Source organism: Malaclemys terrapin, chromosome 6, assembly GCF_027887155.1.
Source record: "Malaclemys terrapin pileata isolate rMalTer1 chromosome 6, rMalTer1.hap1, whole genome shotgun sequence".
In the NCBI taxonomy this organism is placed as follows: domain Eukaryota; kingdom Metazoa; phylum Chordata; order Testudines; family Emydidae; genus Malaclemys; species Malaclemys terrapin.
The window spans coordinates 62179213-62206765 of NC_071510.1; the positions used below are offsets into that span (position 1 = coordinate 62179213).

The window sequence follows — 27553 nt, forward strand, 5'->3', positions numbered from 1 at the left end:
ACCAAAGCGACACACAGGTGAGCAGCATACGGACCTGGTCTGAAGCCGCATGCATGCAGGAGATGCACCCTTGCATCCGGGGTTACCCTCGAGTGAGATACCTGGTTTGCTTACCCCAGCCTGTGGAAAAGGGTGCCGATATTCAGAATACTCTCCCTAGGTGCGTGTAGTGAGCCTCTTTGCCAACCACTCAGACCCTGTGTCCCTTCTTGCCCATTCATACTTTCTAATCCTCCCCCCACCCTACCATATTTGGGACTCTTGCTGACCTGTGTGCTAGCCAAGGGACAATGAAAAAGAGGTGTATGTGACTTTGGTGATTCATGGCTTTGAATGTACTCAATACTGTCTCTGTTCATTGTTTCTTTGGGTTCTGCAAATGTGCCCTCGAGGACTAACTCCTATATACTGGCAGAGCACCTCCGTCAGACAAGGAGGCAAACCAGGAGGAATAAGGAGGATATGTTTAGAGAAGTGCTGCAGTCAACAGATCCAGCACATAGTGAAACAAGAGCATGGAGGGAGACAGTTAATGAAAAACTCAGGCTGGGTAGCCTGGAAAGGAGACTGGGCAGGAGCAGATGGTAAAGCTACTCAGATGCTCAAATCCCTCATAGTGCTGCAGGCTGAACACATCCATGCATGACTCCCCTTGCAGCCAATACATAACGCTGTTCCATGCCCTCCTCATACTCACTCAACACCTTCCTTGCATGTTCCCACTCTGTCGCCATATCCCTTGCACTCCACCCCTAGAGAGTGGTTTCATGATGAAATCTTGAAATTTTGCGAACAGGGGCTGCTAACAGGGAGTTTCGCAAGGGAGTTTGGAAGGGGAGCAGGAAGGGGGCGAGGGTCCCTTGCCGGTTCTATCCGTTTTCTCTCTATTTCCCTTAAAACCTATAACCAACTACATTCAAAACTTCTTGCTTAAACAACCCTTTCAGCGGACAGGGGGCTGCAGACGGGAGTTTGACAGAGGGAGGCTTACGATGGTTAGGAAGACCCGCAACACCTGTGCCAGCACTGCTTCTGTCTCTTCCACCTGTGCCTGTAGCCAGACAGAGCACCTGAGCATGGATGCTTCTACCCAGATCCTGGTGTGGTTTTGCAGAGACTGTAACTTGCAATTTCCACTTACTGATATCCAGGCTGGGGGGACCATCCAATGTGAGAGGTGCCTGCTGGTGGAATCTCTCAGGCAGCAGGTGGGAGAGCTACAGGAGGAGGTGGCTAGGTTGAGGAGCATCCGAATCCACGAGCAATTCCTTGACGGTGTCCATGTGGAGACAGCTGAGGTAGCTGTCCCAGTACACAGGACTGCTGATACACCACTGGTGGAGGAGGAGATGGCTCAGGGTGGACACTGGCAGCTGGTTACTTCTGGCAGCAGGCAGTGCTCCACCCCTGCTCCGAACCCTCCTGCCGTGGTAATAGGTAACCGTTATGCTCTTCTTGATACAGGAAAGAAGGAATCACCCCCTACAGTAAAGGAGGAGAAGCCTCGTACCCCTAAGGCTGGGAGGTCTGCTGCCACCACTGCGAATAGGAAACGTAGGGTAGTGGTGGTCGGAGACTCTCTGCTGAGGGGGACGGAGGCGCCCATCTGTCGCCCTGACATTTCATCTCGGGAGATATGCTGCCTGCCGGGAGCCCATATCCGAGACGTTACGGAGGCATTGTCGAGGATTATCCAGCCCTCTGATTACTACCCCATGCTACTCATCCATGTGGGTACAAATGATACTGCGCCGTGTGACACTGAGCGGATCAAGAGTGACTACAGGGCTCTGGGAGTACAGGTGAAGGAGTTTGGAGCGCAGGTGGTATTCTCTTCAATTCTTCCTGTCAAAGGTAGGGGCCCAGGCAGGGACAGATGCATCATGGAGGTGAATGCCTGGCTGCGAAGATGGTGTCGCCAGGAGGGCTTTGGCTTCCTAGACCACGGGATGCTATTTGAGGAAGGACTGCTAGGCAGAGATGGTGTTCACCTTTCGAGGAGGGGAAAGACCCTATCTGGACACAGACTGGCTAACCTAGTGAGGAGGGCTTTAAACTAGGTTCGATGGGGACAGGTGAGCAAAGCCCACAGGTAAGTGGGGAACATGGAGACCGGGGAGATGGGTTGGAAACGAGAGGGAGTGTGGGCTATATTGGCAGAGAGAAAGGAGGGTCAGGACAAAACTGGGAGGAAAGATCAAACCAGTATCTTAGATGCCTATATACAAATGTGAGAAGTATGGGGAATAAGCAGGAAGAACTGGAAGTGCTAATAAATAAATACAACTATGACATTGTTGGCATCACTGAAACGTGGTGGGATAATACACATGATTGGAATGTTGGTGTGGATGGGTACAGCTTGCTCAGGAAGGATAGACAGGGGAAAAAGGGAGGAGGTGTTGCCTTGTATATTAAAAATGTACACACTTGGACTCAGGTAGAGATGGACATAGGAGACGGAAGTGTTGAGAGTCTCTGGGTTAGGCTTAAAGGGGTAAAAAACAAGGGAGATGTCATGCTAGGAGTCTACTACAGGCCACCTAACCAGGTGGAAGAGGTGGATGAGGCTTTTTTTAAGCAACTAACAAAATCATCCAAAGCCCAAGATTTGGGTGGTGATGGGGGACTTCAACTATCCGGATATATGTTGGGAAAATAACACAGCAGGGCACAGACTATCCAACAAATTCTTGGACTGCATTGCAGACAACTTTTTATTTCAGAAGGTTGAAAAAGCTACTAGGGGGGAAGCTGTTCTAGACTTGATTTTAACAAATAGGGAGGAACTCATTGAGAATTTGAAAGTAGAAGGCAGCCTGGGTGAAAGTGATCATGAAATCATAGAGTTTGCAATTCTAAGGAAGGGTAGAAGGGAGAACAGCAAAATAGAGACAATGGATTTCAGGAAGGCAGATTTTGGTAAGCTCAGAGAGCTGATAGGTAAGGTCCCATGGGAATCAAGACTGAGGGGAAAAACAACTGAGGAGAGTTGGCAGTTTTTCAAAGGGACACTATTGAGGGCCCAAAAGCAAGCTATTCCGCTGGTTAGGAAAGATAGAAAATGTGGCAAAAGACCACCTTGGCTTAACCACGAGATCTTGCATGATCTAAAAAATAAAAAGGAGTCATATAAAAAATGGAAACTGGGACAGATTACAAAGGATGAATATAGGCAAACAACACAGGAATGCAGGGGCAAGATTACAAAGGCAAAGGCACAAAATGAGTTCAAACTAGCTACAGGAATAAAGGGAAACAAGAAGACTTTTTATCAATACATTAGAAGCAAGAGGAAGACCAAAGACAGGGTAGGCCCACTGCTTAGTGAAGAGGGAGAAACAGTAACAAGAAACTTGGAAATAGCAGAGATGCTTAATGACTTCTTTGTTTCGGTCTTCACCGAGAAGTCTGAAGGAATGCCTAACATAGTGAATGCTAATGGGAAGGGGGTAGGTTTAGCAGATAAAATAAAAAAAAGAACAAGTTAAACATCACTTAGAAAAGTTAGATGCCTGCAAGTCACCAGGGCCTGATGAAATGCATCCTAGAATACTCAAGGAGCTAATAGAGGAGGTATCTGAGCCTCTAGCTATTATCTTTGGAAAATCATGGGAGACAGGAGAGATTCCAGACGACTGGAAAAGGGCAAATATAGTGCCTATCTATAAAAAGGGAAATAAAAACAACCCAGGAAACTACAGACCAGTTAGTTTAACTTCTGTGCCAGGGAAGATAATGGAGCAAGTAATTAAGGAAATCATCTGCAAACACTTGGAAGGTGGTAAGGTGATAGGGAACAGCCAGCATGGATTTGTGAAGAACAAATCATGTCAAACCAATCTGATAGCTTTCTTTGATAGGATAACGAGTCTTGTGGATAAGGGTGAAGCGGTGGATGTGGTATACTTAGACTTTAGTAAGGCATTTGATACGGTCTCGCATGATATTCTTATCGATAAACTAGGCAAATACAATTTAGATGGGGCTACTATAAGGTGGGTGCATAACTGGCTGGATAACCGTACTCAGAGAGTTGTTATTAATGGTTCCCAATCCTGCTGGAAAGGCGTAACGAGTGGGGTACCGCAGGGGTCTGTTTTGGGACCGGCTCTGTTCAATATCTTCATCAATGACTTAGATATTGGCATAGAAAGTACGCTTATTACGTTTGTGGATGATACCAAACTGGGAGGGATTGCAACTGCTTTGGAGGACAGGGTCATAATTCAAAATGATCTGGACAAATTGGAGAAATGGACTGAGTTAAACAGGATGAAGTTTAACAAAGACAAATGCAAAGTGCTCCACTTAGGAAGAAAAAATCAGTTTCACACACACAGAATGGGGCGAGACTGTCTAGGAAGGAGTACGGCAGAAAGGGATCTAGGGGTTATAGTGGACCACAGGCTAAATATGAGTCAACAGTGTGATGCTGTTGCAAAAAAAAGCAAACATGATTCTGGGATGTATTAACAGGTGTGTTGTGAGCAAGACACGAGAAGTCATTCTTCCGTTCTGCTCTGCTCTGGTTAGGCCTCAGCTGGAGTACTGTGTCCAGTTCTGGGCACCGCATTTTAAAAAAGATGTGGAGAAATTGGAAAGGGTCCAGAGAAGAGCAACAAGAATGATTAAAGGTCTTGAGAACATGACCTATGAAGGAAGGCTGAAAGAATTGGGTTTGTTTAGTTTGGAAAAGAGAAGACTGAGAGGGGACATGATAGCAGTTTTCAGGTATTTAAAAGGGTGTCATAAGGAGGAGGGAGAAAACTTGTTCACCTTAGCCTCTAAGGATAGAAGAAGAAGCAATGGGTTTAAACTGCAGAAAGAGAGGTCTAGGTTGGACATTAGGAAAAAGTTCCTAACTGTCAGGGTGGTTAAACACTGGAATAAATTGCCTAGGGAGGTTGTGGAATCTCCATCTCTGGAGATATTTAAGAGTAGGTTAGATAAATGTCTATCAGGGATGGTCTAGACAGTATTTGGTCCTGCCATGCGGGCAGGGGACTGGACTCAATGACCTCTCGAGGTCCCTTCCAGTCCTAGAATATATGAATCTATGAATCTGGAGTTACACACAGCTGTGAGAGCCTTAACGGAGAGAGACTGTTCATCATTGCCATGTCCCCCGTTTCGCCAAAAAAAAAAAAAAAAAAAAACATGTTTTATCCTTTAAATAAAAATGTATCCTTATTTGTTTAATGCACACCGTAGTTGCTGATAAAATTCAAACACAGTGGCTATAGGCAGGAACATTTGCTCACTACAATTAAAGCTCAGGAAGCAAGCATTACTAGGTTCATTTAAGGTGATAAGTAAATATTGCCTGGCTAAATGCATCACATAACGACACGCTACTGGGAATCGTTGTCAAAATGCTCCTTCAAAGCCTCCCTGATTCAAATAGCCCAACGCTGAGCCCCTCTAACTGCCCTGGTATCTGGCTGTTCCAAATCAGCGCTCCACCACTGGGAAAACTTTTCCCCTTTGCGTCCCCAATATTATGCAGAACACAGCGGGCTGCTATGACCATCATAATATTTTCTTCATTGAGGTCTAACCTGACAAAAAGGCAGTGCCAGCAACCTTTTAATCAGCCAAAGGCACATTCAGCAGTCATTTGGCACCTGCTGAGCCTGTGGTTGAAGCACTCCTTGCTGCTGTATAGGTTCCTGGTGTAAGGCTTCATGAGCTACAGGAGCATGGGATAGGCATCATCTCCCAGGATCACTATGGGCATTTGCACATCCCCCACTGGAATCTTCTGGTCTGAAAAGGAAGTCCCAGCGTGCACCTTTCTATACTGTCCAGTGTTCCTAAAGATATGTGCATCATGAACTTTCCCTGACCAACCTGCATTGATGTCAGTGAAATGACCCCAGTGAAACAATCCACCAGTGCCTGGAAGACCATGGAGAAGTAGCCCTTTTGGTTGATGTACTCCATCACATGATGGTCTGGGGCCAAAATTGGAATGGGTATGCCACCCCACCGCAGTAAAGGAATCCCATTGCCACAAAGCCATCAATTATTTCCTGCACGTTACCCAGAGTCACAGTCTGTAACAGGAGGTGGTTAATAGCCCTGCGCACATGCATCACCGCAACCCCCCCCCAGTGGACTTTACAACTCCAAACTGATTCGCAACTGACTGGCAGCAGTCTGAATTTGCCAGCTTACACACTGCGATCACCACTTGCTTTTCCACAGTGAGGGCAGTTCTCATTCTGGTGTCCTTGCACCGCAGGACAGGGGTGAGCTCCACCCACAGTCCCCAGAAGTTGCTTTGTATATCCGAAAGTTCTGCAGCCACTGCTTGTCATCCCATACATGCATCACAATGCAATCCCACCACTCAGTGCCTGTTTCCTGAATCCAGTACCCACGGTCCACCCTGTGTGCAACTGCTCTGTGAATGCCAGCAGCAATTTTGAATTCTTTCTTTCTGTTGTACACAGCAGAGCAGGCACCACAGATTCACTTTCTGTTTCCTAGCTCATGAAATACTGCAAGACCAGCCATGTTGTGTTCATAACACTCATCACCAGACTGGTCAGCAGTTCAGGATCCATGCTTTCAAGCAGAGATGGCAGGTGCACAGTTTACAGGGGCTGTTCAAAAACAGTGCAAAACAAAGTTGGAAGCCCATGGAATGATGGGACAGAAAGAACTGCATCATGGGACCACGATGTACTGTGATCTGTTCCCATATCTCCCAGTAGCAGAGCGTGGCAAGTTGCACAGTAGGATAACTATCCACGATGCAATACTCTCTCTCTCGATGCAAGAGCACTGACTGTAGACGCACTCCACCAACACAAGGACATGCACAACCAATGTAATTAACACCACATATGATCGTTGAAGTAACTTAAGTTGACTTAACTCTGTAGTGTAGACAAGGTCTTAGGCTTTGTCTACACTGCCAATTGAACAACAAAACTTTTGTCATTCAAAGGTGCTTAAAAAAGCCCCCCCTGAAAGACAAAAGTTTTGCTGCAGCAAGTGGCAATGTAAATGACTTACTGTTGGTAGGAGCGCTCTCCTGTCGACAACACAAACCCCGCTCGTAGGGGGTGGAAGTAACCGCATTTAGACTGCCTGACTTTTAGCAACACAGCCATGTCGCTAAAAGCTGTGTAGTGTAGCTAAAGCCTCAGTGTGGTATCCAGCTGATGACTGCCTGTATCAGTCCCTGGATATTAGACAGACAAGGCGGGTGAAGTAATGCCTTTTACTGGACCAACTTCTGTTGGTGAGAGAATGTCTTTTGACTGCAGAGGTGGTTATGGACCACTCGACCTTGAATGGTCCCTCAGAATACGTACTATCTACTTCTGCTAAACAATCGGTTCCACCTTGCATTTAGCTGTGATGCTGGAGTACCTTTTCCAGACCTGAAGAAGAGCTCTGTGTGGCTCAAAAGCTTTTCTCTCAGTAACAGAAGTTGATCCAATAGAAGATACTACTTCACCCATCTTGTTCCTGACAATTAAGTGAATGTCTGGCTGGGAGTTAGTGTTACTGACTTCAGCCAAATCAAACTTCTGTTGTCTGTCGTAAGCTGAAATTCTGTTATGATTCTTGTTCAGCACTACTTTCGGGTCGGACACATTCTAATGCCAGCACAATGCTATAAGATGCTCAGATACCCTAGTGCTGAATGTGGTATTAAAAAGGTACATAGAGATTTTTATGGCAGGGAGATGAAAGTAGTATATGTATGAAGAAAAGCCCAACAAAGACCCACATTATCCAAGTGTAATTATATTGTCTGTATAATTATATATTTTGACTGATTATAGATTATAAGTGATGCATTTTAATTTTCCTAAAGGGCTAACAAAGTGCTAAGGCTATAATTAACATGACTAGGCTATTTAGTTGGTTGTTTCTTTTCTAAAAATGTACCCATTACAAAACTTCTGGGAGCATGTAGAAAATACCTATCAACCAAATCAACAAATGGCATAACATGAACTGTCCTCATTACTATCTCACCCTAGCCCCATCCATCACTAAGACAAAAGGCAGAGTAAATACATAAGCCTTCCATTGCTCCCTGAATATCAACAGACTCTAGCTCTGTGGGACCAATAAAGGAAACAAATTCCAGAGCCAAAGGCCCTCCACTGAGAATGCATTTCAGCACTGCCACTAGTCCAGGGGTCGGCAACGTTTGGCACACGGCTCGCCAGGGTGCTTACCCTGGTGAGCCGCGTGCCAAACGTTGCCGACCCCTGCACTAGTCCCTAAGAACTCAACTCTGAGCCTGTTAGGAGCACCTCATCTGATACATATTGTCAGGATGATACATAAGGAAAGAGGCAATCTCTGAATAGCCAACACCCAAAGGATTTATAGATATAAAATGAGAGCCCATGTAATCTATGGCACTAATAAGCTCCCTACAGGTAGCACTACAAAGCAAGCAAACAGCTGCAATCTGCTGTAACTAAAGCTTCTGAGGGGTCTTCGTGAGTAGCCCTATATAGAGTTCATTTTAGTAATCCAATTTGGAGAGCACAGAGTAGGCATTCACATACTACATAACCTGGATAAAGGAAGAGTTGACAAAATAAATAACTACTGCAAAGCCTAAATAAGAGTAAAAGTTGTAACTCCTTAGTCAAATGCAGCTAGCAAAAGGAATTTATGGACACCACTGCCACCCAAGAATGCTAGAGAAGATAGAAATCCAGGAGGATTTCACAAATTACAACTCTCTTTGACAAAGGATAGGCACAACTCAATAGGCAGTTAAGTCAGAATGAGAATGACATCAGCGTCTCTGATGATTGCTACTGCTGGAGAAGAAACTGGGCCAACCTGCCTTAGGCACCCAGATAGTGAGACAGAGGGGAGGGATAGAAACTGGGAGAGAGAGGAATGGTACAAACAGGATGTTGCAAGTCCTTTCTATATTCATTCCTTCACTCATTCCAGATGGCCTGTTGGGCTTTTTATGAACTGATGCCAGCACAATTTCCTCTATAAGTAGAAGATCCAACTATCATTCTCCCTGCTCTACAGCAGTATATTTGGCCTCAGAGGACCAACCAGAACATCAGTATTTGGACCACATGACACCTACAAACACTGGGGTTGCTGATGCTTCTCAAGCCAGAATGCAGCTATGCTTCTGAACATAGCTACCCTATCTACCCCTATTCTCAGTTTCTCTAGGGCAGGGGTTCTCAAACTTTTTTGCTGGGACCCCCTCTGAAAATATTTCAGGCTGTGATGACCCCCACCCCTCAAAAATTCCATGCCATGCTACCCTTACTTCTATGGAGCTGCTGGTGTTGGTGCTGCTTTCTGAGCTCTCCGCCCCCCCAGCTCTGAAGGCAGCACCACCATCAGCAGCAGCGCAAAAGTAAGGGTGGCAATACTATACCATCTCACGACCCCCACCCAGCCACCACAATAGCCTTGCAACCCCCTTCTGGGTCAGAACCCCCATTTTGAGAAATGCTGCTCTAGAGACAGGTTTAAGTCATCACACAGCAGATTAACAGGCAAGTTTTTATTAATAATTTAACAGGCAGCTACTCCCAGACAGGTCCATGGGCTAACTGGTCACATGCTCACTTCCAGATAGCTACTCCCAGATGATTCAAAACAGGAAATATGAGCAGAAAACTAAACAGTAAACAGAAATGAGCCAAAACAGCCCATTGCATGTGAGCTCTGAACACACACTGCATTTCCATATATACTACTACCTACCTTGGTGCGTGCACACAACCGACTGCTGTGAATTTTGATTTTTTGCTAGGAATATGAGAGACGCTAGTAAGTATGACAGTGTGAGAGGTCATGACTAGTATAAATTACTAAACACTTGTGCTTTTGCAAACTTCCAATGACAGTTACAGCTGCAGATGTCTAAAATATAAAGACACTTATAGCAATCTGCATCTGAAGCCAAGGACTGAAATACTATCACAACGTTCTCAGTCAGTTATTAGCTTCTATGGGAACTGCAGTGTTTCAATCCAGATCGTTGCCTAGCAGTTGTATTCTGTTTTCTTTGCTCACTGTGTTCATACTATGTGGTTCTTATGCTAAATGGAACATTTTTTTGATATTGCCCTCTTCCCCCAGCTTTTTTTTTTTCTTCTACTGATGTTTATTTCAGGAAAATTAAACTAAAACAGAATAACACTGCATGGGTGCTAGCTTTCAACCACAATGTACCCTATTGAGCCTTTAAAGCTCTTTACCAGTTTACTGTGCTCCCTGAATAATCAGCTATGTAATTACTCTCTGCAGTGGAACTAATTTAGGGGTCCATACCAATGCCCAGGGGGTGAGGTATGTATACTCACATGCATCACGACGAGTCTGGTAGATTCTATTGTAAGTAAAATGTCTGTTCTGTATTTAGAAAGCAGGAGGTGTTGGGTGTGGTTCTTTACCCACTATGAAAATCTTAGATTTAACATGAAGATTTAATGCCTAGAGCTTTGTATCTCTATATTTACATTATGGGGTATATCCCTTCACTGTGCTGGAGAGCAAGGAGAGGAGAAGGTGTAGGAGGGTGCTGCATATGAAGTAAGGGGTGGGAGGCAGAGGGAATCTGACATGATGTACAAGACTGCTCAGATAGCTACACTTCTGTAATGCACCAAGGACCATGCCACAGTCAGTAGGAGAGTCTTTTGAAGGTAAAAGGGTGTGGCTAGGCTGCAAACACAGCAGAAAATTAGTCAAACAACCAGGGGTGCTGGATCAATTTATATAGTGAGGTGCCAAAAGCCATTGAACCAAACTGTATATAAACCCGGTATATAGTGGAAACCACTTCAAGCCAGGGAGTGCAGCAGCACTCTAGTTCCAGTGCCTATGCAAACAACTTACATGGTTCCTCCTTAGAGAAGCAGCAACACATGCCGAACAAGCCAGTTTGGTAGTCCATAAACATTCCTGCCTTACTATGGCAAAATACCTCTTGTGCTTGATGTGGCAAGCAACATGAAAATATCATGCTGTGCTGCTGTCTGCCTCCAAATTTGCTGCATTCAAACTGCAAGTTGAGTTGCTAGACATATACTATAGTTGAGATTTTTCATAGCAATCTAGGGCAGCATTTCCCAAAGAATGGGACTGCAAAGGAGTAGTTGAGGGGGCATTGAAAATGTATAAATTAAGATGAATAGGCCTTTTACATCACATGTTTAGGGTTACTAGGTGGGGGGAAGTGCAGAATTGCTTTCATTTTATCATAGTGGAGGCTCAGCTTTCAAAAGACTAACAAGTCCTGGTCTAGAGAAGCCATTAATTTTACTGGTAGATGTGGGTCTAAATTCCCTAGCTTGCTTTGAAAATCTCAATTTATGTTAATAAACCTTCCAGGATCTCCTGAAAAAAAAAAATACTGATCTTATGCTGTTTGACTACGGACCATCAGAATAGTAAGCAGAAATGTAGATTAATTAGACAATTTCAACATTCTGGAGTTTCCCTTTCAGAGTATCAATGTACCTGCCCTATTTGTACTTTCACAGAAACATCCATTTCACGTGGAGCAGCATCAGTTTCACATGGTATACTTGAACAACCCAACAATGTGTATTACACAAGCCTTCTGCTTCTAAACAAGTGTATGCCTTTTGGGGAAGGTCATCATCATCATCATCACTCCCATAACTGCATTGGTCACTGGGGCATCATCACTGATGATAAATCAACCAATTAACTCCACCCCTGACGATTGTGTGTCAGTGCTTTGGTTTCTGCGAAGTCCATTCCTGTCCACTCTTTTATGTTGTCAATCCATCTCTTCTTCTATCTACCTCTTCTTCTCTTCCCCTGTACTGTCCCTTGGAGAATGACCTTGAATAGGCCAGAGAATCTTGTTACATGGCCGTACCACTTCAGCTTGCGCTTCTTCATGGTCGTCAGGAGGTCTTCATATGACCTAGCTCATTGGGTGATAATGTTGCAGACCTCTTCATTAGTGACATGGTCAACGTAGGAGATGCCCAGGATTTTACGGAAGTATCTCATCTCTACTACCTATATTTTCCATTCAAATTCTGCCGTAAGGGTCCATGTCTCATGTGCATACAGAAAAATGGAGCTGACTAGTGCGTGCAGCAATTTCAGTCTGGATTCCAGGGAGATGTTCTTGTTCCTCCAAATTGGCTTTAGCTTTGCCACTGTTGCTGTTGTTTGTGCAGTTCTTGCCAGAATTTCTGCCTTTGATCCTTCATCGGTGATGATTGCCCTCAAATACTTGAACTGTTTCACTGTCTCCAGCTCTTGTCCATTGACAGTGATATGTGAGCTGATCCCGTCATGTTTGTTTGTCATCAGGTTGGTTTTCTCTGCACTGATTTCCATACTATATTTTGCGGAGGTTTCATCCGATCATTTCACAAGGTTGGCAAGTTCATCTTTGCTACCTGCCAAGCTGTCAATGTCATCAGCAAACCGAAGATTTGAGATTGTTCGCCTCCCAGTGCTGACTGTGCATATGTGATCTTCTAGGGCATCAGTCATTATGCACTCCCAGTAGATGTTGAACAGTGTGGGCAAAAGAAGGCAGCCTTGCCGGACTCCAACAATGGTGTGAAATCACTCTCCTATTGTGCCACTGATGAGAACTTCACTGCTGGCCTTGGCATACAGTTGTTTAAATGTATGAATAAGTTTATGACCAACATTGTATATCTTCATGGTTGCCAAGAGAGCTTTGTGCCATATTCTGTCAAAGGCCTTCTTGAAGTCAACAAAACGTGGTAGATGTCCTGCTGGTGTTGTAAGTGCTTGTCACATAGAACACGAAGGTTGAAAATCTATTCTGTGATACTTCTTCCAGCACGAAAGCCAGCCTATTCTTCAGCAATGATATTCTCAGCTTGTGGCTTCAATCTGTTCAATATGACTTTCAACAACACTTTGTGGGATGGCTAATCAAACTTATGGTCCGGTAATTTTGACACAATTGCAGGTTGCCTTTCTTTGGCAGAGTGATAATTAGTGACTGTGTCCACATGGAGAGCCACTCACCGGTTTGCCAGATCTTGTTGCAGATCTTGGTGAGTACATCTATTACTATTTCTCCTCCGAATGTAATCAGTTCGGCTGGGATGTTGTCAATACCTGTAGCCTTTCCGTTCTTGAGTTATAGGTACAAACTTACTTCCAGCTGCTAACTCACATTAAAAGAAGCTAAAAATATATTAAGTATTTTCCTTTAATATTACTTTTCATGTAACCGATTGCTGTAGTTTCCACAGGGATAATATACAATCATAAATGGGAGATGAGATGTCTGGCAATTGTAAACAGAACAGTACATATCCGCAAGACAAACACTCTATTAATATGTGGTACATATTATCAGGGACCCCCTGATTTAGAGAATGAATAAATGCGAGACCAAGAATAACTCAGGGTGAGAAGGAACCCAGTGGCAGTGATGGAAATGATCACTTCACATGCTGTTGCTAACACCTATCTATAGCCGGAATACTGAGAGCATGTCAGAGGAAAGAACACAACAGGGTGCCTCATAAAACTTTAAACTGAGGTCTTGAAGGGTGAAGTGGTAACCCCGAATCTGTTTTTAGGAGGGCTTGAGGTACAATAGACTAATACATTAGTCTGGAGAACAGCAAAATACATTAGATACAGCAAAATGGCTTTGGAGGATCCATTCTAGATCCTAGTGGATCCAGATCACAGTAACTTTAATACAATTTGGCATGATTACTGTCTCTGTTTTCTAGAAATAGAAGGCCAGGTATTGCAAGTCAGGTACAGTCTCAACAGAATAGCGTGGAAGCTCAGGAATGGAATATCAGGGGATGATGCAGGTCAGGATTTAGCAGGATTGTCAGAAATATACCTACAGCCCTTTAAATTCTTCACTTTCATGAGTACTACATTTATAAAGCTATTGAAAGAATTAAAAAAGATATATGGATGCCTAAGTATGGAAAGGAACTATGCATGGGAGAAAAGGATAGCAGAAGGGCTCCACACAGGTTGCCACTGCCATTTTATTTCTTTCTTTCATTCATTCATCAAAGCCTGCACTCAGGATTTTTCAATTACTTTTCTAAAATATCAAGACAAATCCTTTATTTCCCTCAGAAATTTGCCACAACATTCCTCCAGTCTTATTTATACAATGCCAGTTCTGTGTCTACAGTTTCTTACAATCCAGTGAAGCAATGCTGGATCTAGTACTTACCACCATTAATATTCCCTCGGACATCAACAGGACTACTTACAGCAGTGTACAATGGCCCAGTCCTACAGTGAGTTTCATGCAAGCACAGAGGTCTTCCCAAGCAGAGCTCATTATTGGATCAGGGCCTCTGAGGAATAGGAAGTGTGTGAAAGATTATGTCCTACATTTTCTCCAGGTGATCATGTGGAATACTCTAAAAATTAGAAAGACAAGACCTATTAGGTTATCTTATCTCCCTGCCAGCATAGAATTGTTCCCTACAGTATATTCTTTGTATATACAATCTACAATCTAGACTGTACAATATACAATCTAACTTTAAATGAATAAAGCCGTGGGTTTCCACAAACTATTAGGTAACTATTCCAATCCAAATCCAATCCTCATCACCAAAAGTTCATTGATATTAAGCATACATTTTCCTTTGCTTAATTTCATCCCATTACTACTCATGAAAATCCCTGAACCACCTTAAATATTCCTTCCCTCCCTTTCAATCTTGTAGACAGTTCTATATTCCCCGTACCCCTACTTTAGCAATTAACCAAGCTGTAGATATTTACTTCTTCTAATCTTTCCTCATACATTAATACAACCAGGCCTTTAATCATTTTAACTGCTCTTCTCTGAATTCCCTCCAATTTGTTTTAATCCTTCTAATTCCAGGGTTCACAGAAATGTAATCAGTATTCTAGGTGTGGTCTCACCAGTGCTGTATACAAATGCACTAACATCAGCCTGGTCTATGATATGTTGCCTTTTTTACTGTATTTTTTTTGTCACTATATTGCATTGCAAACTGATATCTACATTACTGTCCATCCGTTGTCTCTCATAGGTCTTTTTTTGGTATCACTACTATGTATCTATCCCCATCCCTTCTGTGGCTTACAGATAACACATTTGGTTATTACCTGGGTTGCCCCTATTCCCATGTTCAAATGCAATCTTGTATTTTGAATAGGCCTGATTCTATTCCCACTGAAGCTAATGGAAGCAGGATTAGTTCTGCATCTGCTCCTGACCCTCTTCTGTTTCCTCACCTCTGCCCTAGCACCATGTCCCTCTCAGATTCTTAAAGGGGCTCAACCTGCCATCCTAATTCTACCCTTCTCAATGCTCTCAAAAGAAAATACTTCTACACCTTGAGTGAGGAAAAAGTATCTTGTTCCCTGCCCCCACTCTACCTTGCCCAATGGCTGCACAATCTACATGGAGCCATTGTGGCCTCCATTCTACTTCTGATCCCCCAACGCTTGACACAATCCTCTGCTGCTGCTTGGTGTGAGAAAATGCAAAAGGGCGAGAATGGCAGGAGGGTAAGTTCTGGGTGTGTTCACAAGAGAGCTGACCATCTCTCTTTCCTAGCACTGCATTCTTCAGAAGTCCCAGGTTAGCTGGCCATTTCTGATGGAGCAAACAAATCAGGCTAGCCATTATCCTAAGGGCTAACAAGCATTTCTGAATTCTGAGGACCCAAGTTTGGCATTTTTAGGGATTTATCCTGTTTAACAAATTCCACTGTATCATAGCATTACCTCATCCTGGGTGATTTCCTATCCACAATAAATTGAGAATTTGTAAATGTCCTTCAAGTGCATCTTCCAAGATATGGGACAGACCTGCACAACTCAGAACAGGTAGTAGCCTATCAACACAATAGATAATATTGAGAAAGAGAATGTGTAAATGCCAATGTTTCTGTATCTATCAGAGATGGTTTCTGTGGGAAGAGGGAAAGGAAGGGGTGGGAGAGGTCCAAGCAGCCACCCTAATTCCCTCCCTACTTTTTTCATAAACATCCCTAAGTCTCAGAACAAAGCTGGCATTGCAGCATCCATTTGGAATTACAATAGAGCTTCACTTTTTAAAGTGTAGTTAATTCTATGAAAGGTGCCAGATTGATAGCCCCAGGAGCTGCTGAAGCAAGTAGTATGGATAGCAGCAGTGCAAACTTCCCCATGTTGCCCCACTAACATACTCCAATCATAATGTGAAAAAACCACTTCTAGGGCTAAGAAGAGTTTACTTTCTATGCTCTTTCAAATCCAGCCTCCTGCAAAGGCTGCTAACAAAGCTGACAGTCAGCACCTCACCAGTCCCCTGAGCCATCCAGTCCCCTTACTGCATGCAGGCTTGCTTGAGTGCAATCCTGGATTCACATAGTGGCTAAACACACTGATAGCCACTATGCAAAACTCCAGGGGAACAGTCCAACACAATTAGAGTGACCATACGTCCCGTTTTGGCTGGGACAGTCCCTTTTTTAAGGCCTGTCCTGGCCATCCCACCTTTTTTGGCAAAACTGGGCATTTGACCCATTTGTTCTTGCCAAGTGATGTTCAGTTGGCAAGAGCAAACTGGACAAATACACAGGTGGGTGGCAGGGAGTCTTGGGCTGGCCCCTCACACACAGGGGGTCCTCTGACCAGCCCTGCGTGGGCAGGTGGCACGGGGGTGTGGCTTGGTGGGTCCCGCATGAGGGGGGGGGGAAAGGGAGGCCTCGGGCTGGCCCCGTGCATGCAGGAGGCAGGGGGAGCTTGGGCCTGGTGGGGGGCCTTGGGCCAGCACTGTGCAGTGTCCCATTTTCCCTTTGGGGAAATACGGTCACCCTAAACACGATGCTCAGCTCCTACATTTCTGTTGCCTCTGTAGCTCTCAAAGCACTTTACAAAGTGGGAAATAAGTTTTCAGACTGGGGAAACTGAGGCAGAGAGGTGCAGTGACTGGCTTAGGATGGACCATTGCCTTGCCAGAGCCCTCTCGTCCCTACCACTTAGTGGTGCTGGAACAATTTGTATAGTGGGGGTGCCGAGAGCCTTTGAATCAAACTGTAAACCCTGTATATGATGGTCACCACTTCAAGCGGTGGGGGGGGGTCCTACAGCACCCCCCACTCCCCTAGTTCTAGCACCTATGCTACCACTGGTCGGCTTCTGTATTCCAGGCGCGGGAGGCAGCACACGCGGCTCCACTGGGTGCCCGTTAGCCCCCTGGCGAGCTGCGCTGCAGGGGGAAGGCGCAAGCCAGCTGCAGGGAAACTTAAGCACCCTCCGCCCCCAGCGGAGCAACTCCCCCTCTCTGCGCGCTCTCAGCCTAGCTTGAGCCAGGCGAAGCCCCGCCCCCCACGCGGCAGTCCGCCGCTCTAAGTGGCTGACTGGGCGGCGGCCCCTTCCCTATTGGGGCTCCTAGCAGAGGACAGTTCGGCTGCGCCTGGGCGCTGGGCTGGGCGCTCGCCGAGGCTCGTTGCTGTGGGGACTCGCCTGTCATGGAGGAGCTGGATGGGGCGCGGGGCGCGGCGGAGGCTTCCCGGTGAAGGCGGCTCCGGAGAGAGGGAGCCGGCGGGGCGCCCGCGCCTGGGGAAGGTAGCTCGGAGCCTGTTCTGGGCGGGCGGGGTTCCCGGGCCCCAGCCGACAAGGAAGCAGGTCCGGGGGGGCTGGGAACGTGCCTGGGCAGGGGCGACGTGGGGCCAGGAGAGGTGGCGGGGGGCGAGGGGCCGGCGGGGCTGCCTCGCCCGGGCGGGTGCGGAGCCAAGGTCGGTCTCGTTCCCCTTGCCTGGTCCCAGATGTGCCCCCGCGGGCGGTGAGCCGGTGAGCTCGGTCGGGGGCTGCTTGGCGGAGGAGCCAGGCCAGAGAGAGCGGTCGGCGGCTCCCTGCCCGGGCTGGGTCCGGCAGAAGTTGGTGGAGCTGTCGCGGCTCCTTATGCAGCCGGCGCAGAGGGGGGGTTTTCCTACAACCCGTGTGAATGAGGCAGGGGGAGGATGAGCGCTCACTCCCGCCAGCCTCCCGAGAGGGGGCGCTCCCCAAAGCCCGGGGAAGCCCCCGAAGGTGGCACTTCCTTTCCTCTCGGGAGAATTGGTGCCGTGTATAGCACAAGCAGTGGGCGGTCAGTTTGAGCAAAGGCGTAGGAAAGTGCCATTGCATTTAGTGCGGTGGTTTTCACCCCTTTTTTTCTCTTGCGGATTACTCAAAAATTTCGAATGGAGGCATGTACCCCTTTGGGAATCTTAGACAGTCTGGGGATCCCCAGGGGTCTGCGGACCACAGATTGGAAATCACCCCCCAGTCCTAGTCCACGGACCCCTCAGGGTTGAAAACCACTGATTTAGTATATTAAAGAGGCAAAAAAAATTGTTTTAAATTTTTTATTCTCTTGCAGGTTGCTGAGCACAGTCTGTGTAATTGTTAGGACCTAATTCAGTTCATCAGAGCCTTCATGTTTGTTCACAGAGATAACACAGATCTAAGAAAAGGGTGTGGGTCTTCTGTTTGGACTCTGTAGTTCCAGTAGTCCCATTATCTGTGACACTGAAGGATAAAAGCGGCACAGACTAAATGGATCTAAAGACAGCAGTGTTCAATGCAGCTCGTGATGGCAAACTGCGGCTCCTTGCAAAGTTACTGGCAAACAAAACTAAAGAAGAGGTGGCCTTGCTGATGTCTGAAAAAACTAGTGGTGCTACACCACTTTTGATGGCAGCCCGTTATGGACACCTTGATATGGTGGAATACTTGCTGGAGCATTGCTGGGCTTCTATAGAAGTTGGTGGCTCAGTGAATTTTGATGGTGAGACCATTGAGGGGGCTCCTCCATTATGGGCAGCTTCTGCTGCTGGTCATTTGAAGGTAGTCCAATGTCTGTTAGATCATGGAGCATCTGTCAACAACACAACACTGACAAATTCAACCCCACTTAGGGCAGCCTGTTTTGATGGGCACCTGGAAATAGTAAAGTACCTTGTGGAGCATAAAGCTGATTTGGAAGTATCAAACCGACATGGGCATACATGCCTGATGATCTCATGTTACAAAGGACACAAAGAAATTGCTCAGTATTTGCTTGAAAAAGGCGCTGATGTTAATAGAAAAAGTGTTAAAGGTAAGATCAATATCCTATTTTTCTTGTAGCAAAGTTCCTGAGACTATCTAGTTGTTAGTTTTTTTGTTTGGTTTTTTTTTGGTAGGAGACCACTGTCCAAAAATGTTCATCTGACTTGATAATGTAAATTATTCAAAGTGCTATCAAGAAGTTGAAATTATATTATGTTTATAGTTTGTATGTAGTTATGTAAGTTTTTCAGTTTGATCTTCCAGTGTACCTGCTGTTTCCTTACTTAAAAAAACAGTTACTAAATTTCATTCTAAATCAACAAGTTTTAATTTATAAACCCCAGTTTTTAAAAGATTTTGCTACACAGATTCATACTCCTGGCTAAAGTGTGTATGTAAAAAACTAATTGGCTTTTTGCTGAAAACGTAGTGGGTCATGTGATAACTTTTTAAAATAGATAAACTTATATCGTGCAAGATTTGTTCGTTTGCAAAACAAATATATTGTGCATTGAATAAAATTCACTGGCCTGCACTGTTAAGATCAGAATAGGGAAATGGAGGAAGTCTTTTCAGTATTTAAAATTTCCACCCCTGATTCTTGAATTCTTCAGTTGATCTATTAGCTACAGTAACTAAGAAATAGGAATTAGGGTGAAAAATAAGGACCAATGCGAGTGTGATCATGCCAAAAGAGAGTTTCAGTAAACAGTGGTGCTGTTATCACAACACATGTCTTTTTGCTTCTGTTTACAATGGTCCTGCCACTATTGTTCAAAGTGAAGACTTCTGCCTTTTTGCTATGATCATAGTTGCATGGACCTCTTGTTCTAACTGTGGGCATGTTGTTGCTTTTTAATTGCATCACCAGTGCACTTACTAATGTTGTATTGACTCACCAGGTGTATTGGTTAGTGCAGACTACCACGCATTTTTAACCCCGGAAAGATGGTCCGTGTTTGGACAGTGATTTCTGATATATGTCAAGGGTATTTCCCCTTAAAGCCTGTGTATGACATAGCCAGAAACAGGAATTAGAAGACTAATTTTATTATTAACAGTTTCCCAAGCATGAAATATAATTTGACAAGTGACCTTTCTAGTATATAGTTTGTGTGATATCTTTAATACTTGTTTAAATGAAGACTTGTTAGCAGAAAAAAAGATGAACACCTAAATGACACTTTAACTGACTGAAACAAGGTGGGTGAGGTAATATCTTTTATTGAACCAACTTATGTTCATGAAGGAGACAAGTTTTCGAGCTTCCCAGAGCTCTTCTTCAGATCTGGAGAAGGTAACCAGAGTGTCACAGCTAAATATAAGTGGGACAGATTGTTAAGCATAGTGACTTAACACATGTTGCAAGAAACCACTTCAAATGAAGTGGGAATTAACACCTCTGCTTGTCTATTCTGCCAACAGAAGTTGATCCACTAAAAGATATTACTTCACTACCTTGTGTCTCTCATATCCTGGGACCAACATGGATACAACAGCACTGCAAATGTTCATTGACTTAAAGACATACTATACAAGTGAAAATATGTGGGGAGTAATATAAAGAAAGCTAAATGCTAATTGGTGGTAGAAATATGAGATACACAGTGGGCAGAATGTAATAACTTACTTCTGCTTGTAAGAAGAATAACTTCCAAGCCATAAAGCCACTCATGAGTCACTATGGACTTGTGTATTGTTCCAACTATTTACTGAGGGTGATTACCAGACAGCTGCGTAAAGGTCTGATGTATCATAAAAGCATTTATTTAGGCCACCCCTTTTTCTCTCTCTGCCAGTGGACTGTTAAAGGTCTCAGATTTACTGATCCTTAATATCCTCTTTTATACCAGTATGCAGACATTATTTGTTCTTTGCTCTATTTAAACGACCATCATATAGACCCCTACCTATAAGCATTTCTGGTCTCATCTCCTCTATTATTTTCATTTCTTCTCTTCACTTTATTCAATTTCTGCATGACTCATAACTTAAGCACAATTGCACAAGTCTCACCCATTCAGCAGTACCCAAGAGAGTGTTCTTCTGCTGTTCACAATATTTTGTGAACAGCAGAAGAATACTGCTGCTAAAGGCACTTGGTATCAGAACTATACACCTCTCTATTATGCCAAGCATTCACCTTTCCTATAGTATTGTCACACAACCATAATCTAAAGATGAGCGCTTTTAAGGTGAGATTTTTGAAGTGCTACAGCATAGCTGATCCTTGTGTTACGAAAAAAGTGAGTATCAGATTGGATTTGTTATAGCCTAGTAAAGGCTATTACATTTTTTTTAAAGTGTGCGTATACATATATAGTGTATTTTTATGTAGTATGCCCTGCCTTTTCTTGCTCTTTGGAAATAGACTCTACCCATTGCTAATGACATCAGATGGAGACTCCTCTCTCATCTGTCTACACTGTTCAATATGTCTGTTGTTGAAATAGTATTACATTAACATGCATTAGGGAACTTTTAGTGCACAACCAAAGGGTCTACATGAGCTGTTTTTTGACCAAACTGTTGGTGAGCTTTAGAATTCACACCCCTCTAGTGCTCAATACCATGCTGTATAGATGAGTCCACAGAGTTTTCTTGCTTCCTGAAATTCCTTATTCTGAGTAGTGCTGGAGGGGAAGAGAGAATCTGGCCAGGCATATCTTCAGTTCCTTCTCCCATTTTATAAGAAAGTGTCACCTTGATGGTGAGTAGAGAGGCCTCATAGTAGGAGGGAGGGAAAGAAAAGTCCAGGTTGCTGCTTTTTATGAACAAAGAAACCAGTTACTATAGATGTCCCTGTTGCTCTTCCTACAACTACTATGTTCTTTGGATATGTTAATGTTTACTTGTCTCTGCTCACAGGAGGGAGATTTTAAGGGAGTGTATCTACTAGGGCCTTGTCTACATTACGGGGGGAGATTGATCTAAGTTAAGCAACTTCAGCTATGTGAATAATGTAGCTGAAGTCAACGTACTTAATCTACTTACTGTGGGGTCCACGCTATGTGATGTCGATTGGAGACACTCTCCCGTCGACTCCCCTTGCGCTTCTCCTTCAGATCGGTGGTCAATTTAGCGGGTCTTCACTAGACCCACTAAATCGACTGCTGATGCATCGGTCGCCGGGCGTCGAACCCCCCGGTAAGTATAGATGAGCCCTAAGTATCTGAGGAGTAGGTTTTCCCAATATTCTTTTACTACTGGCTTGCATGTGTTGAATCTTGCCCCTGCTTCCTAAGCTGGCAGTTGTGGGAGCCTTCTAGCGTTTGCCTTTGCCTTACACCTGCTAAAGCTTTTCTATTTAATTATTTGTACAGCACTTTTTGAAGATGTAAAGCTGTCTAAGGTTATGTCTACACTACCGCTGTAAGTCGACCTACGCTATGCAACTCCAGCTATGTGAATAACGTAGCTGGAGTCAACGTACCTTAAGGCAGGTTACTGTGGGGAGGTCTACAGGAGAAACTCTCCCCTGGACTTACCTTACTCTGCTCAATTGGAAGACAAGTATAGGGATCGACTGGAGAGTGATCTGTTGTCGATTTGGCAGGTCTTCACTAGACCCACTAAATCGACTGCTGGTGAATCGATCTCCAAGCGTGGATCCTGGCTTTAGTGTAGATGTAGCCTAAGACTGCTAAATATATCTTCATTAAATGGGGTACCGCTAGAAAGCTGCTGTTATAAGGAGCACCAGAGGCTGTCTTTCCAATATTTTCTTGAAAACAGGAGGGGGGGACGGACATAAAGCTCCAAACAATTTAAATATATAAATGTGAATTATAATGTACAGTAACTCCTCACTTAACGTTGTAGTTATGTTCCTAAAAATGCAACTTTAAGTGAAACGATGTTAAGCTAATCCATTTTCCCCATAAGAATGAATGTAAATGTGGGGGGTTAGGTTCCAGGGAAATTTTTTTTTTTTTGCCATACAGTACAGTACTATGGTTGGGAGGTGCCCTCGCCTTACCCCACACAGGCACAGCCCACTGGCACTGACTGAAGACAATGAGGCAGGCAAGGAGGCTGAAGGTGCTATAAGCTAGGAGAAGCACGTTGCGCAGCAGCAGCTTCCCCTACTCTGCAAGCACCAGGGGTGGGAGCCTTGGCCTGCCGACGCCCTCCCTTCCCCCAAGCTCCCACCCTTAACCCATCTCTTCTTCCCCCTTTACTCTGCACGCTGCGTCCTCGCTCCTCCTCCCCCCCACCCCCGGCCTCCTGCCTGCGGCAATCAACTGGCTTGCGGCATTCAGGAGGGAGGGGGGAGGAGTGAGGACACGGCGCGCAGGCTCCCCCTCCCACCCCTGCCTCCTGAACACCGCAAACCAGCTGATTGCCGTGGGCAGGGGAGGGAGGGAGAGCTGTGCCACGTCCTCGCTCCTCCCCCCCTCCGTCCTGCCCGTGGCAATCAGCTGGTTTGTGGCAGTCAGGAGGCAGGGGAGAGATGGGCAGCCTGTGTGCCAAGTCCTCGCTCCTCCCTCCTGAACACTGCAAGCCCACTGATTACCATGGGCAGGAGGCGGGGGGGGGGGGGGGACGACTAGGAGGGGGAAGGCACTGATCCGCGGGGTCTGCCGGCGGGCAGGAGGCGTTGTGGGGAGAGGGGGGGGCATAAGGAAGCTGATAGGGTGGCTGCCAGCTGTGGACAAAGCAGCCAAATGACGTTATAGCGAAGCATTGCACAATTTTAAATGGAGCATGTTCTGTAATTGAGCAGGGACGTAAGATTGAAACAACATTAAGCAAGAGGACGTTAAGTGGGAGTTACTGTACCATGCATGATTTTCCATTTACCCCCAGACCCTCACTTCTGGAAAAATGACTACCCACTTGTTAGTGACGAGTATTTTAGGGCTGGGGAAGATGGGGTGGGTTATGGGGTAGGTTCTTAGAGCTCCAAAAATCAGGATGGCAAATTTCAATGAAAAGATGGATACTGAAGCAGTTAAAAATGATGGACTTCACTGGAATGCGTGAGTAGTCTAGCAATAGCATTCTGGACTATTGAAGCTTAGAAAGTGGAGATTTGGGAACAGCATATGATGAAGTGCAGTAGTAAAGATAGTAAGTGATTAAGACAGGAGGATTTCAGCTGAGTCAAGATCAAGATAAGAGCAAATGATAACAGTGCCTCATAGGTGGTGATGGCAGTGGGCGAGAGGAAAAAGTTTAAAATGCACGACAGTGCTAAACTATGGAAGATGATTCAGTACTCAGAAAATTTCAGAGTTATAGGCCATCTTGGTTCAAGGTGTATTCAACTTTCACTTTTTACCACCATTTTCTAGAATCCTCTTCTACAGTTTCCATGGATTCTTATGGAGGATAGAGGCAAGAGTTCAAATAGTCACAAAGGAACTTGTTTAGAAAGTAAGGGACTATTTTAAAATATTTTATTTAGGTCACACAAAAAGTATGGATGAGGGGGAAAATGACAAATAGGACTTGAAAAACCTTTTTGCCCACTCAGTATTGTGTATGGATGAGGGAATATCTACAGTTTCTGTAGAACTAAAGTTTTAATTTGAAAAACGAAACTTCCAAATGTGAACCAATTCAGCACTGTCTTCCTAATGTTGTAGACTGTTCCAGCATAACTACTCTTGGCTTTAGCAGCAGCAGGTTGAAATTAACAATACTGTTGTAAGTTTCATAGAAGCTTCTGGACAGTAGAGGAACTGTCAAGAATCATGTTGCTTGGGTAATCGGTGACCAGATGTCCCGATTTTATAGGGATAGTCCCAATTTTGGGGTCTTTTTGTTATATAGGCTCCTATTCTCTCCCCCCCCCCCCCCCCCAACTCCTGTCCCGATTTTTCACACTTGCTGTCTGGTCACGCTACTTGGGTAAGCTATGAGTAGTAGCACTGGAGTTTTTCGTGGTGAGGACCACAAAACCAGGCCTTAAGTGAAGGACAGATCTCTCAAGTGTACTGGATTTTTCAGGACTGTTCTGCAATTTTGGATGAATTCAGCTGACTGTTCCCCACTCCACTGGGAAGAGTGGCAGTGTTATGTACACACTAGGCAGCACTCCCTTCCTAGAGTCAGAAACAGGACTCAAGAATCTTGATCCAAGCATTTTGCTATTGAATAGCTGTGTAACCCCCTGGCAAAATGTGTGTGGCATGCCTTTCTAGTGGCTGATTAACTACAGGAGTAAACATTTTTTTTCTATTGAAGTGGTAGAGGTCTGTGCAGATCTCTGAAGGCTGAGGATTCAAACCCTGTTGATGATCCATGTGGGTTCTTTTTAAAACACTAGTTTATTTAATTCTCACAGTAAGAAAACCTTCTGTAAAATCTGTTTTTTTAATGTAAAAACCATTATAAGTGGTCAATTATAACATAACACTCAACAAAACACAGGTGTTATAATTTGGTCATTTGTCATGTTACAGATTGACACGGATAAAGGATGAGGGGTAGAGTAGTGGAAATTCCACCATCCCTTTTCATTGGCCAGGATATTGGGGTATAGTTGATGGACCCTGTCTAACAGCCATGAGGCTCTGTATGGTGGTGGGGTTGTGGGGGAAAGAGAGCTGCTGCTTCGAAGGATATGAAAGATAGTCTGAGTGGAGTCCAGGAACAGCACTCTTGTGTTTCTCAACAGCTGTGAGTAAGGAGTCTCTTTAACTAAGGCATTGCTCCTGGACCTTATTGACAGCCTTCCTTTCCCTGTCTCCTCTTTTCCTTCAGACCCATTCATCTCTGGCAAGTAGGTGTCTGGCAAATTTTTCCCTGCTTACCAGGAAGGGGTAGAGAAGACAGGTGTAATGGGTCTGTCAGCATGAGAGATTTTTGGAGAAAATCATGTTTTGCAAGCTGTAAATTCTGTTATGGCTGCGAATAAGACCTGTACCATAAGAACGGCCATAGTAGGTTAGACCAAGTATGGTCCATCTAGCCCAGTATCCCATATTCCAACAGTGGCCAATGCCAGGTGCCCCAGAGGGAATGAACAGAACAGGTAATCATCAAGTGATCTCCTGTTGCCCATTCCCAGCTTCTGGCAAAATCCACAAGATGTCATTGATGTAAAATCCAATATAGCAACTCTCTAAATTAACAGAGAGCTGCAGACTTTGTTCAGTTTATTTTCTCCTATGGATATGTATACAGACTTGAATCTGTGGCTAAGTATGAAGACTGTATTAAGGCTTTAACTTAGGTGGAGACTGAAACATGTTTAACGTTCTCTAAGCTGGAGGGGAAAAAAGCAAAATTGCTGCCTCTAAATACCTGTTAGCTCCAGAAATGATGAAATAGGGTAGAGCCACTCTGGTCTGTTCAAAATCAGCATGTGGTGTATTGTATATTAAAAATAATTAACCTAATTGTAAATATCAAGAAGTCTGACAGGTTTGTTTCTCTCCTGAGTTTTCTATCTTGCCTGCTTGCCAAGCTTCATTTTGAAAAACAAGGCTCTGCTTCCTGGCCTTGCTGTAAATGTGTTCTATGTCTTTTTCCTGGATGTATTACATGACACATTGCATTACATTTGTGAGGATATTTTGAGCATGAAGGCTATGTGAAACTAAACTGTAACAGGAATGCATATTACCCAGCCCAATAAATTAAATAGTGAAAGAAGATGCAGTTAAAAGAAGGGAAATGTTTAGTTTGCATTGGGGGAGGGGTGTTGAAACTAAGTGATTCAAATACTTTTATACTTCATAAATGTTGAGACATCAATAATCTTGAAAATACAATTTAGAGAGAGATGCATCTGTGAACAGAAAGATCTTAGTTCCATAGCATTTATTTTTGTGGTCTGAGAAAGTAGATTAGATTAAAACATAACCATGACTTGTGGATATTAGTAACTTGTCTATTTCATTATCCCGTTGGATTTTTTTTAAGCTTATTCATGAGGGCACAGCTTTAGTTTTCTTCCTGCAATACCATACTATAAAAATTCTTAATGTTTACTTATGGTGGTTCAGTTGAGTATCTTCCAGATAAAGCCATAATCAATAATGAATGGTGGCACCAATTACTTAGATGATTGCATTATTTTGTTTATATTTATTTTATAATTATAAAGCAGTAAGTGTAGGAGGAGAAGTACACATCAATAAAACGGAGGTCTAGATCCACAAAGGGACTTAAGCATTGTAACGCCTAATTTTTAGTCCAGATCTGCATTAATGAGATAGGCTGGATTCAGCTGTGTTGCTCAGGACTATGAAAATCCACAACCCTGAAAGATGTAGCTAAGATGAGCAAACCCCCCCCCCCCCCCCCCAGTGTAAACATTGCTGGGTTGATTGGAATAATTCTTACGTTAACCTAGTTGCCACCTCTTAGGGTGGTGGATTAACTACAGTGACGGGAGAACCCTTCCCCTCACTGTAGTAAGTGTCTACACTAAAATATTACAGTGGCCCAATTGCAGCACTGGTGTAGCAGTTTAAATGTAGATATATTATGCAGCTGGGCATTTATGGCTATAATCCATAGATCCATGGCAGGTGTTTAGGCTCACTATACAATGCTTGGG

The 27553-nt window shown here is 44.4% G+C and overlaps 1 protein-coding gene across 4 annotated transcripts in view; it reads left to right on the forward strand.

Annotated features, from left to right (window-relative positions):
* The first annotated feature begins 1712 nt into the window (after positions 1–1712).
* The window catches only part of FEM1C (fem-1 homolog C), a 44261-nt gene continuing 18420 nt past the window's right edge, over positions 1713–27553 (forward strand). The window contains exons 1-2 of one of the 4 annotated variants that reach the window (XM_054032228.1): positions 1713–1730; positions 18368–19087. In XM_054032228.1, the coding sequence (XP_053888203.1) occupies positions 18544–19087 (544 nt within the window). In that variant the 5' untranslated portion in view covers positions 1713–1730; positions 18368–18543. The other 3 variants (XM_054032227.1, XM_054032229.1, XM_054032230.1) reach the window with 3 other exon arrangements.